Genomic DNA, 12,549 nt, shown 5'->3' on the forward strand with positions numbered 1-12,549 from the left:
TACACTAAAGTAATAGGATTAGTTATTATTTTATATAAAAAGTGAAATAGCTAAACCAATGAGATATCCACCGTTATACCAAACAACCCCTTTAAGAGAGATGGCAGTCAACAAAGAGGTAAGCAAAAGAAAAGAGAAAAGGCAAAAACTTGAAGGATCGTTTGGTGCATGGTATAAGCTGAGATATCCAACACTAATTTTTTGTACTATGTTTAGTAGAAGGTGTACCAAATAAAGTATAAAATGCATCACATGGTATAAGTTGGGATATACCTTCTTATACCACTTATCTTGATACTATTTTATACTATCTCCTAGATGGTATAAAATAATTCAAAATATGAGATAAATTAGTTCCGATATTATAATTCCGGGATAATTTTGGCCATGGACCAAACAACCACGAAGTACTTAAATTTGGGTGTGGTTGGCAGGCGAGAAGGGGGGGTATGCAACAAAACAATGTTGGCCTAGTTGAAATTGAATGGATGATCTCATTACAAGTGTCACCAAATACATTTTGGCCTTTGTTAAAGGGTGATTATTCACCACACAGAGTAATGGCAAGTGTGGGGCCATCAGTGATTCAAAATTCAATCTGAAATGACACATCAGAGAGATTAAGAAAAACGCAATCTTTATCTGCAAGTAGGAAATGACACCCCATATGGACAGAATAAAGCCCACCTTAAAACTTGTGGATCACAGTAATCAAGTCTTACTTTTATTGCTCCCGATTCCTCGCCCATGTTATAATTAATCGCCTTCTTACGTCTCTGTCCCGCGTTAACATGTTGTCTGAAGAATGACACTCAATTCACCAAAATAAGCTACTCCCTCCGTTTTAATTTAATCCAATTTATGTATAGGAGTTTGACGGGACATGAAATTTAAAAACTAAAAAAAATTAAAATTTATGATTTAAAATAAGTCATCAATTTGTTTGTGAATAAATCATTTAAGGGTAAAATAAGTATTTTAAAGTTAAATTATTATTAAATATAGAAATATAACATTCGTTTTTGGACGGAAAGGAAACAATGTCACATAAATTGGAACAGAGAGAGTAAGATATATTTTTTATCTTATTTGTCGCAAAATATATTTTTCTTATATTTAACATTAATTTTCAAATCTTTTTTATAAAAATATTTTGTAACTACACAAACACCTAAGTTTATTCTAATGCATAATTTTAAAAAAAAAAAATCATATCTAATAAAAAATACCACATAAATTGGGACGAAGGAAGTAGAAAGTTTACTCTCATAACGAAAATGTCAATGTGCCAATTCAAAAAGGAATAGTGAAAATGTCGGCACGGCCAAAAATTCATACTATAAGAGATTAGAGAAAAATAGAAAATCATGGTAAAATTTAAATCATGAACAAAGGAATTTATATTATACTAGAATTTTCTTATGGCAAGGAAATTTAATAATCTATTTATCATTCCAAAATTATTATTTTTATTTTATTTGTAAAGTATAATTTTTCTACAAGGTAAATCAAAACAAAATGACATGGCTGTGATTCGCCCCCATTTGCAATTTGTCTTATATATGTCCTCTATTTGTGGTTTTCGTTTAAAATTATAAAATAAAATATACTCATAATTGTAAAATGAATGAATGAATAATAATAATAATAATAATAATATCTTACAGTTTTGGTGTCAAGCAAATTGGTAATACCGACAACTAAATTAAATTTGAAAAGTTTCCAAATGCTACTTATATAGCTACTACTATGTGCCTTAAAGTCTATTTCAAGTCAACATCCGATTAAATGGGCAGTGCTGGATCTGGCGATTAATTGACCGGCTTCAGTTGATTTGTCCCCACCACAGTAGACCCCATATCCCGCCCAAAATTACTCACCTACTATTATGTCTCTCTGTATATTTTCCTCCACACAACTCATAGAATAGTTTTGAAACCATGAATTCAGGCTCAGCAAATTCAGCATCCATGGCGGCTAACAACAATTCTACTGATGCTTCTGCCAAAAAGGCTAGGAAACCTTATACTATAACTAAGTCAAGAGAAAGTTGGACTGAAGAAGAACATGACAAGTTTCTTGAAGCTCTTCAACTGTACGTTATCTCTCTCTTATCTTCTTTTTATTTACTTCTTTTAATTGTGAAGAAACGTGAGCTTGTTAATAAAATTTAGTTAGTTCTTGATTTTAAAGTATATATGTACTGGAACAATTTTGTTAAATAACAAGTACTATACTTAAGTACACCTGCACCTTACCGAGAAACAAGACATATAGATAGAAAGATATGGAAATCGTTAGTACATAGTCGAGCATAGTCTAGTTTTTTTTATCAGTGTTATTATTATTACTCTCCTACTATCTTTTTCTTTAGATTTTATTGTTACCTGTTGTATTTCCTTTGCTTCGGTTATTATTGATAGTGTTCTTTTCTCCAAGATTTTTAAAATGGCTTCTAAACTACTGTATTTCCTTTTTCAAACCTGTTTTGATATGATTTACTTGACCTGAGGATCTATAGGAAACAATCTCTTTACCTTCACAAGGTAGGGGTAAGGTCTATAGGAAACAATCTCTCTACCACAAGGTAGGCGTAAGGTATGCGTGCAGGCCTCACATATGGGATTACACTAGGTATGTTGTTGTTATTAACATGTACGAGTACTATACTTATTCTAAGATATATGTCTAATAGTAATTTATAGGTTTGTGCTCAATTGAGGCATTTGCTAGGTAGATGTTTGGGAGTTATTCCTGTGTTAAGTGGCGCAGCCAGTATTTTCACTAAGGGGGTTCAAAATACGAATAAGTAAACACACGAAGAAGCCAAAAGAGGTTCAAAACCTACTATATATGCATAAAAAACAATTTTAACCATGTATAAATAGGGTAATTTTCTGTCTAAGGGGTTTCGGATGAACCCCCCTAGGACTAGTTGGCTCCGCCCTTGCCTGTGTTATGAGACAGGTAAATTGTTCATCCTTTTTTTCTTTTCTGCTATACGGGAAATTAGAAAGCTCTATAGTTGGTCTATTCTAGTATTGCCTCTGCATTTTATGTTGGAATTTCTATCTTTGTAGTACTAATTTGGATTATTTTGTGGCAAGTTAGCTCCTTTTGCGTTGTCTTTGTTACCTATTTTTGGTTAAGGTTTATATATTTTCTGAATCTTAAAGCTGCATCATTTATATTCGCAGTTTAGAAAAATGTTTTTTCTGAAGCTTTGCTGTTTCTTCTTCGTTTGGGTTATTCAGGTTTGACCGTGATTGGAAGAAAATTGAGGATTTCATAGGCTCAAAGACAGTAATTCAGGTGCTAATTTCAATTGCTTCTTTCTGATGAAGTTCACAAAGACTTGTTTTTCGTGCTTTGTGTTGTCTTTCTGAAGTACCTGAGCTGCCGTTTGCCGGAAAGTATAAAGAGAACTTAAGAAAATGTACTGATAGAGATATTACTTGTTACTTTTATGCTGTTTGTATTCTTTGTCTTGCAGAGATACTATAGTGGAATATGCTGTATTTACCACTGAGTTGTTACTATTATAATTATATGTGATTGACGCATTCCTAATCATTTAAAGGCCGGATAAGTACCAATTTTCTTTGGATATCATGAAATGCTAGTCAGTCTTTTGAGTATGGTTCTATTACTTAATGCATATTGTGTGTTGTCTGTTGCATTTGCAAAGCTTTTGCTTACAACTTTTAGCTCTTTGAAGTTAATTGTTGGTGTATGACATGCATTCACAGGTACCTGATATATAATCTAGAACTGACCTATTCAATGGGAATTTATTTTGGCATGTGCTAATGTATGCGATTTTAGTAATTTATTAGGCCCTTTATATTGTTCGATTAGAGAATTTCTTTGAATTCCTTTCGTTCAGAGCACTTTGCATAATATAATGATGCATTAGAGTATCTTCCATATGTCTACATGGAGAATCTGCTTATAAAAACATTTGCCTAATATTATTGGTTGTAGATTCGCAGTCATGCCCAAAAGTACTTCTTGAAGGTCCAGAAGAATGGTACAATGGCACACGTGCCACCACCTCGGCCCAAGCGTAAAGCAGCTCATCCTTATCCCCAGAAGGCACAAAAAAATGGTTGGTTTGCATTTTCAAAGTTGTCTTACGTCTAATTTGGTATATCTTATTTCTCATATAGCTTCTTGTTTTTTCTTGGAACTACTTTGTGTAGTGTTAGTACCATTGCAAGCATCCATGGGTTACCCTTCTTCAATGAATTCCCTTCCACCTGGATATCCACCATGGGATGACACTTCTGTACTTATAAATTCTCCAACAGGCAGAGCAATGCTATCACAAGATGAATACCATCGTCAAAGAATTCAGGGTGTGTAACTGACTATAACATGGCACTTTATCTGCATACATTGTAAATCTACTTCCTTGTTGAGGGATTTTTCTGCACTTATTTCAATGTACGACATTACTGATTCAGCTGATATTGGATCAAAGGGAGCTACATTGATTAGTAACAGCAGCATCACAGGCATAAGAAGTTCCAACAGAACAGCGCGTAGAGAAATATAGCAGAAGAAAAGTAAATCGGAGAGACCTTCTGCTAGCCCAAGATCGTTAACTAAGATCGGAAGATTCAACTAAAGAAGAGGAAGCTATGGAAAGGAAAAGTTTATTTGAATTGGCTTGAATTGGTAGTATTAGCTTACAATTGGGGTTGGCTTGGCTTGGTTACAAATGACTAAGGCTACCCCTATTTATACTTGTTTAGGGATGGTTCTAGATAGAATTATCTAGATATATCTACAAAATATCTAGTTAGCCTTATCTTCTAACACTACTCTAGAATATCTAGATTTTTCTTTAAGATAATTATCCAAGATCCTACACTAGACTATTCTAGACCTCTTACTAAATATCTAGGATTTTTTGTACCTCCAAAAAATCAACTTTACTTCTTCACACTCCCCCTTAAAGTGATTTTTTGGAAACTACCCCGAGCTTGTTGCAGAAGAACTCAGATGAAGCTTTTGGGTGTGCCTTGGTGAAGATCTCAGACATACTTTCCTGTCTCCTCTTGCTTCTTCAAATGACGAAGGTTTTCCGCCATTAATTGGGCCCGCAAAGAAGCATGAATACGTACCGGTAAATTTTTCATCGTTATAGCGAGCTAGCTTAACAATATTTCTATTTGGCCTTTGCGAATCACGTGAATCATCTCCATGCTGAGTTTTACGTTCTTGAGTTTCCAGACTCCCCCATTCTCTTAGCTCCTTGACAATTGTGTTATCTGGAGAACCATCTGAGTCAATGACGATCTGACCATGAATACCTTTCGAAGACTCAACACCAACATAGGATCCACCACTACATTCCCTTTCCAGCTCCTAAATAAATTGTTTGGCAGCTTCAGAGCTTCCAAAAATCATACTGCTTGTATCTCCATATGAAATTGATCCTTCAAGGTCAACCTCTTCATTTATTTGACCGCCGGCTTTTTCATCTGCTTTCAGTATTTGATCTGAGCTAGTGATTGACTCTGATATGGCAGATGATTGACAAAGACTTCAACTTCCACTACAACTCCCTCAATGCTTTCTCCGGAATGGTCCCCGTTGCCATATATAGTTTCAGAAACTTCATGCTCAGGATCTACTTCAACATCCTCCACGACTAGACTTTTATTACCAATTTCAGGATCTGCTTCGTTGATTTCCTCAATGGAAGCTACCACCTCAGTCTGAACGTCTTCAGAATATTCTTGCTTTTTGTTGATGACACCAATGCATTCTTTCTCCACATGATGGACTGTATTATCTCCTAAATTCACGATCCAGTCTTTTTCAAAATTGAGGGAAGCTAAGGCATCTACTGCTCGAGTCTCAGCTACGAAGCACCTTCCCCAGTCTTCTTCTTCTTCTTCAGCAACTTTCTCGACTTGAGCCATATTGCTCTCTTTTGTTCGGCAATATCTTTTTATGTGTCCTATTTGACCACATCGGTAACATTTAATAAACTTCTTACCATAATTAGAAGACTCCTCCTTCTGTCTTGGAGAGCTTGAACCCTCTTGGAATTGAGAATATGCCATCTCTCTTGAGCCACTTTACTTTTGCCTTATTTTAAGATTCCTTTGGTCAGCTGCAAGAGCATTTCCTTCCCCTTCTTTGATTGATACACCAGCCATTTGTTTGGCTAGTAGCTCCTATGATGACAACAAATTCTCAATTAGCTGCAAGAGCATTTTCTTCCCCTTCTTTGATCGATACACCAGCCATTTGTTTGGCTAGTAGCTCCTATGATGACAACAAATTCTCAAACTCCTCCAAGGATGGTTGTTGAGCCCATCCTTGAATTGATATAACAAAAGGAATATATTCTGACTTCAAACCACGAATGATAGTTCTTCTCATTCGTGCTTCGGAGATAGCCTCGTCCGGATTTAATAAAGAGATTTCTGAACATATGTTCTTAATCCTCAAAAAGTACTCGGCAATAGAAAGATTACCTTGAGTGGTGTTCGCCAACTCCAAATTTCATGAGCTGATTTGCACCTTATAATATGATCAAACAAGTTGTGCGAGATGGACCTCTTTAGGATGAACTCCGCCTTCGCATTAATCTGCTTCCACTTCTTGTATGTGCTACTATTTTCCGATCCGTCAATAGGAGGACTTGTGTAACTACTATTAACAACATCCCACAAATCCTCTCCCACAAGGTATGACTACATGCATGTCTTCCATACCTTGTAATTGGACTGATTCAATAACTCCATCCCCAGTCCATTAACACGGCCGCTTAAATCCATTTAGAGAAACCAGTTGAATCTACCACTAACCCGATCTTGAAATAAAATCCAGAAGCCAACTACGGCTATAGCTCTGATACCATGTAGAGAAATATAGCAGAAGAAAAGTAAATCGGAGAGACCTTCTGTTAGCCCAAGATCGTTAACTAAGATCGGAAGATTCAACTAAAGAAGAGGAAGCTATGGAAAGGAAAAGTTTATTTGAATTGCTTGTATTGGTAGTATTAGCTTACAATTGGGGTTGGCTTGGCTTGGTTACAAATGACTAAGGCCACCCCTATTTATACTTGTCTAGGGATGGTTCTAGATAGAATTATCTAGATATATCTACAAAATATCTAGTTAGCCTTATCTTCTTACACTATTCTAGAATATCTAGATTTTTCTTTAAGATAATTATTCAAGATCCTACACTAGACTATTCTAGATCTCTTACTAAATATCTAGAATTTTTTGTACCTCCAAAAAATCAACTTTACTTTTTCACACAGCGCCAAGTTCTGAACTGCCAGAGCAGAGCAAACGAGGTTCTGTTCCGCATGGTAAGGATCTCTAGTGTACATTTTTGAACTTAGCTCTACGATTCATTGCTTGAGGAAAACATTGTATGATCTCTACACATTTCGCCTGCTCTGTGATAAGGCTTCTCAATTCAGCATGTGCATTATGTAGCTTTTTCATTGTTGGTTGTCCTACTTCTTTATTTGGCACCACATGTCATTTCCCAATGGTATGCACAGCTAATATTGTCATGGTTATTTTCTTGCTCATGCACGACATTTTACTTGGCTTTTGATATGTTGCTAGCTCAACCTAGAAATAGAAGAATAATTTTCCATCCACTTGCCAGATCGGAGTTCTTAAGGAAAATTGCAACTTTGATCCCATGCTTAGTGTAATTCCAATTTTGGTCCTTGGCTTATCCAAATTTACACAACAAACTTTTTATCATGCCAATGTCATACTTATGGTGCAATAACAGAAGGAATGGTTTCCAAGAAAAGGAAAAGTTACTTGAATGTTGCTTGCACAAAGATTGCCAAAAAGGGGCAAACTCAACTGGGTTAAAATGGTATTTCTGTTATCTATTTTGTCAGTTTTCTCTTCATACTGAGAAAAACATGTTGCGAACTTTCTAAATTAAAGATATTTTTAAAGTTTAAGAAACGAAGTTATGTAATTTATCTCATAAGCACAAAATTATGTAGTTTAGGGTAGCTAGAAATGCAAGTAAATGTGTGTATAAAGTTCTAAACGTCCCAACTTGAGGACGAAATTCATAATAACAGTAGATTTTCCACTTTGATGTTTATTCTCTTCCATTACAGGTATACCCGACTTTGCAGAAGTCTATAGCTTTATTGGGAGTGTCTTTGACCCAGACACTAAAGGTCATGTACAGAAGCTGAAGGAGATGGACCCCATTAATTTTGAAACTGTGAGTTTTGGATCCATGGTTAATTAAGCATTTTACATTTGCTTCACCTGTGTATGTAATTAACCAGGACTATATAGGATTAACTCTGACTAGAATCCTATGCGATGCGAAGTGTTTTTGCTAATGGCTGTGAATGATCTAGTTAAAGAATATACAGTTGATTTGATTGATAATTACTTCAATTTGCATTCACCTCTTTATTGTCTTCCTAACTAATCTCGACCTGCTGGGTGAACCTCCAGCAGGCAGCCAGGAAGATTAGTGGACATTCATTTGAAATATATCTGTGTAGAATATTTACAAGCAATACTCTGCATCATGATATTTTAATTTGTCAGATTGAAAGAGCACTCTCAGTTTTACTTACTTCATGCTTGCTAAGAACTCATGAGCTTTGTTGCAGCTAACTGTAGCTTTCTGAGTCAGGTTAATTTCAATGCTTATGCTAGGTGAAATTAATGTTATTATTTCCATGATGTCTTTAATTTTTTTTCTTGATGCCATTTTTCTGTAATCCCTAGTTATAATAACTGGGCAGAATTCCTTAATTTAACTCGCATTCAAGCAATAGAGGGAACATATACCAAAGGTTAGGATCATCACTGAATTTAGTTAGCCTGAATTACATTTTCTTAATTGAAATCCTTTTCTAAAGGAGCTGAAAGAAGAAGCAAAAGATGGTTAATTTGTCTGAAGTATATATATAAATTCTGGATAGGAAACCTTTTACTTCAATTATGTTCAGCCAGATATTCATTTAAAAATCTAGAGGAATATGTCGATGTATTTTATTCCTTCTTTCTGGCCTTGAAGAAATTTAAATTGGTGGATTTGCAAATCATGATCATCTGTTTCTTCTGGACTTGCAGGTTTTGTTGTTGATGCGAAATCTTACAATGAACTTATCAAACAATCTTACAATGAACTTATCAAACCCAGACTTTGAACCCATTGTGAGTGTGCTCCACTATACACCTAATGGATGTTTTCATCGATGTAGCCTACTTTTCTATTATACTTGATTTCTTTTTCTTTAAAGGGAAGCTTTTACATGAAGATGAGAATCTTTATTCATTTTCCAATATTAATCGCATTCTGTGGAAGGGATATACAGGGGAATTATATAAGTCAGTTTCAGAAGAACAAGTTTACCCTGTTTGGCATTGAATTCAGTATATCTCTGTAGGTGTTCTCCTTTGGTCTTGCTTAGGTGTTAACTAGATTACTTATCCAATAAGGCTGCTGTCATCCTATTGTGTCATATGACAAAATTACCCAATGCCTTAGTTCACCTCGTGGTGTAAAATTCCCAAACCTGGATGTATCATTTACTGTTACATCATAGTATATTTCTTCGCAGCTTTCTGCCAGTGTGTGAGGAAAAGAGCTTGAAATTCATTGGGTCCTGAGCTGTTGTGTCCCTATATGCAATTTCACATCCTTAGTGACTTACGCAAAAGATTTGGTCTTATAAAGACATTGCTGTCATTATCTGTCGGTCTGTGTCCAATACTAAATTTTGGCATCAGCACCAACTACCTTGGCTGGGAAAGAACTTTCAATTTTGCTCTCCATTGTACATTAGTTTCCAATATTGCAATATTAGCCTGCCTCCACTTAAGATTTGAGAGGCAAAAGATTATTTTCTTCCTGTAAACAAAACTTTATTTGGATTCTGAGTTTGTTTAGGTATCTTACTGCTGTTCTACAGCTATTGTACCTGTTTAAGGGACTAAAAGAACTATTGGAGGTAGTTCAATTGGATGGAGAGCTGTTGATAAATGAGTCGCAAAATATTGAGTATTACTTGTAAATTTTTGTTCTACAATCTAGTTTGATCATGTGTTGGAACAATCCAATGCTATGACTTGGGATTGCAATCTAGTTTGTCCCAAGGGTATACCTCTTTTCATCTCTTCAATAGGCATGATTTGGCTGAAGTATCAGGAGCAGTAGCACACCAATTTGGTTACTAATTTTTTGCTTGAGGTTCTCTCAGAAAAGTTATCTCAAAACATGGGATTATGTTAACTTGAATAGTGGAGCATAGTCATGGACCTTTTCTCTAGATGAATGTGCTGTTCACATTATTCACATTCTCTACCTTACAGGTCCTTCACAACTGACTCCTCTTCTTGCCCTTTTTTGTGCAGAAAAATGTAATGTCAGCGTATGATCTCGGTACAAAAGTTGTGGGCCTTCCTACAGGCGGTGCTGCCAATAACCCCAATGATCTATCATGTCGGACAATATGATAGAAGCTATAGCTATTAAGGTTAGTATCTTTTCCTAGCTCATTTTTCAAAATTTTCTTATTATTCCTTCGTCATACTCAGAGAGTTGATCCTCTTTTTCAGCATGTTTGTCGGTGAGACTCTCCAACGGTGCATCTTTGTGCTCATGCTTTGAGAGCTGAAAAAATTCTATTCTTCTCTAGAAAGAGTCTCAGAGTTGTGGCATGTGTAAGAGCATCTTCCTCTGCTTTCTTCTTGATGCTCGGTGGTCATGGAAGATGCTTCTTTCTGAAGTTAGCTTCTCTTAGTGAGAAGTGTGCCGACATTATGGCAGCTCTTGTTTTTTTCCCTAGAAATGTATATGCCCTCAATTTTGTGCAGCTAGTATTTGGTGCTGGTGTAAAATTTACAGCTTTAATTTAGTAGGAATAATAACCAGGAAAAAGTTCGTGTACCTCATTGTCTTTTGAATTGTGGATTCAGGACACACACTGAGGCTGTGACGCTGTGTACATGATATATGGCAAATATGTTGCATTATGAGACTCGAGTTAAACTGTTGATCGACTATTTGTTTGTTGTGTGCATTAATAGCTGTTTCTACGGCTAGTAATGCTGGATGTACTTGCTTTGTGTCCATCGAATTTTCTCAATCGACGTATTATATGTCAACTGGCAAGACGGGTAATCATGTGTCACATATGCATATTCTTCGTTCCTCGATCTAACATCATCCGGTGTCCATTTATTCCCCTAGTAGTGACGAACAAGAACTAGTAAATTTCTGTTTGGTAAAACTCAGCACGGTGACCACCAGGATTTATTTGGCACTTGTGGCTGAAAATTCAGGCGGTCTGTTAGGATTTATGGTCAAATTTTGGTTACCACTAACATCGTGTTTTATAGAAATTCACTAGCACAGTATGTTATGGTGGTCACTAGGATTTGTGGCTGAAATTTTGGCGATTTGTGTAAGATCTATAGCCAAAATCCTAACGATCGTCATAACCTGTTGAACAGAAATTACAACAACATGTTGTTGCCTCAAAATTGATCTTAATTGTTTCAAATTAGCTTTAAATTTGATATCCAATCTTCTAATGACGGACCCAATAATTTTCAATTAGATTCAATTCAATATATTCACTTTGTCTTCTTCTACAAACAAATTAAATAAACCCAACAATGATGTTCTTCAAGTTTTTTCAACCAAAACCTATCCAAAATAATTATAAATAACCAATGAGTTTTCAATGAAGAAATTGAAGAGGAAGAAGCAACAACATAAGGAAGAGGAGAAATTTTGGCAAATATATATTTGCACGACTTTTCTTAACAGAGTCAAAACCTGAAGGGATGTCCTTAGAAAGGATATCTCAGCTAAATTTCTAGGTGATTTACAAGAATGACCTTGGAAATGGATGGTCTCGGAACTTTTAATCTTGCTTGATAGAAACTTTCATTTATTTGCGTGGATTGTCCTTCAAAGGTGATGGTCTTTAATTTTTGCCCTTCGCTTAAAAAAGTGGCTGAAAATATCCTGAGGTTCTGGGTTCGAACTCCCGCTCAGTAAAAAAAAAAAAAAAAAAACAAAGAATTTCGGAAAGCAAGTCTTTCACGAAACCTCTACTTTAAGGCCTAACTTTTGCCCGAATAAGCCTAATTTTGGACAAATGTTAGGACTTAGGCCTTAAGGCAGAGGTTTGCCTTAAGGTTTAATTTTGGGCAAACCTCTGCCTTAAGACCTAACTTTTGCTAGAATAGATCTAATTTTGCTACGAAATTCTGCGTTGCATTTTTTTTGTTTGTTTGTTTGTTTTACTAAGCCGGGGCAGGGTATTAGGTGAATGGAAAAAATTACAGACCACCCGCGAATAAGGCCAATCGTGCAAATTGCCCAAAAACTTGACTTTTGACTTTGTGCATGATAAGTTCGAGACCACCCATTTCAAGATTTCAAGATGCTCAAGGGTTTGTAATTGGAATTTTTACCTGTCATAGCTATCTCTAAGACTTATTTATGAATAATAACTACCTTATTTTTTTATTTAATTTTTGTAGCTTTAATTTTTCAAAATTA

The 12,549-nt window shown here is 35.5% G+C and overlaps 1 protein-coding gene across 3 annotated transcripts; it reads left to right on the top strand.

Moving 5' to 3' along the window:
- Positions 1-1,806: 1,806 nt before the first annotated feature.
- Positions 1,807-11,030, top strand: LOC132607083 (protein REVEILLE 8-like). 3 transcript variants are annotated; one of them, XM_060320901.1, is made up of 10 exons: positions 1,807-2,095; positions 3,255-3,312; positions 3,985-4,108; positions 4,203-4,358; positions 4,467-4,537; positions 7,285-7,339; positions 8,126-8,235; positions 9,105-9,188; positions 10,389-10,510; positions 10,593-11,030. In XM_060320901.1, the coding sequence occupies exons 1-9, from the start codon at positions 1,941-1,943 to the stop codon at positions 10,488-10,490; spliced, it is 915 nt and encodes a 304-aa protein (XP_060176884.1). In that variant the 5' UTR covers positions 1,807-1,940; the 3' UTR covers positions 10,491-10,510; positions 10,593-11,030. The 3 variants fall into 3 exon arrangements, with proteins under 3 accessions (XP_060176884.1, XP_060176885.1, XP_060176886.1); XM_060320902.1 differs by lacking the exon at positions 4,467-4,537 and having other exon boundaries at positions 1,811-2,095; positions 7,289-7,339; XM_060320903.1 differs by lacking the exons at positions 4,467-4,537; positions 7,285-7,339 and having other exon boundaries at positions 1,825-2,095.
- The last annotated feature ends 1,519 nt before the right edge of the window (positions 11,031-12,549 follow it).

The sequence above is a fragment of the Lycium barbarum genome, chromosome 8, assembly GCF_019175385.1.
Source record: "Lycium barbarum isolate Lr01 chromosome 8, ASM1917538v2, whole genome shotgun sequence".
NCBI classification, from domain to species: domain Eukaryota; kingdom Viridiplantae; phylum Streptophyta; class Magnoliopsida; order Solanales; family Solanaceae; genus Lycium; species Lycium barbarum.

Excerpts from the sequence above, each read along its gene's own strand:
- LOC132607083 (XM_060320901.1), top strand. The coding sequence starts at position 1,941 with ATGAATTCAGGCTCAGCAAATTCAGCATCCATGGCGGCTAACAACAAT. Across the intron at positions 3,313-3,984 it reads GCTCAAAGACAGTAATTCAG|ATTCGCAGTCATGCCCAAAA; the intron begins GTGCTAATTTCA and ends TATTGGTTGTAG. Across the intron at positions 7,340-8,125 it reads ACGAGGTTCTGTTCCGCATG|GTATACCCGACTTTGCAGAA; the intron begins GTAAGGATCTCT and ends CTTCCATTACAG.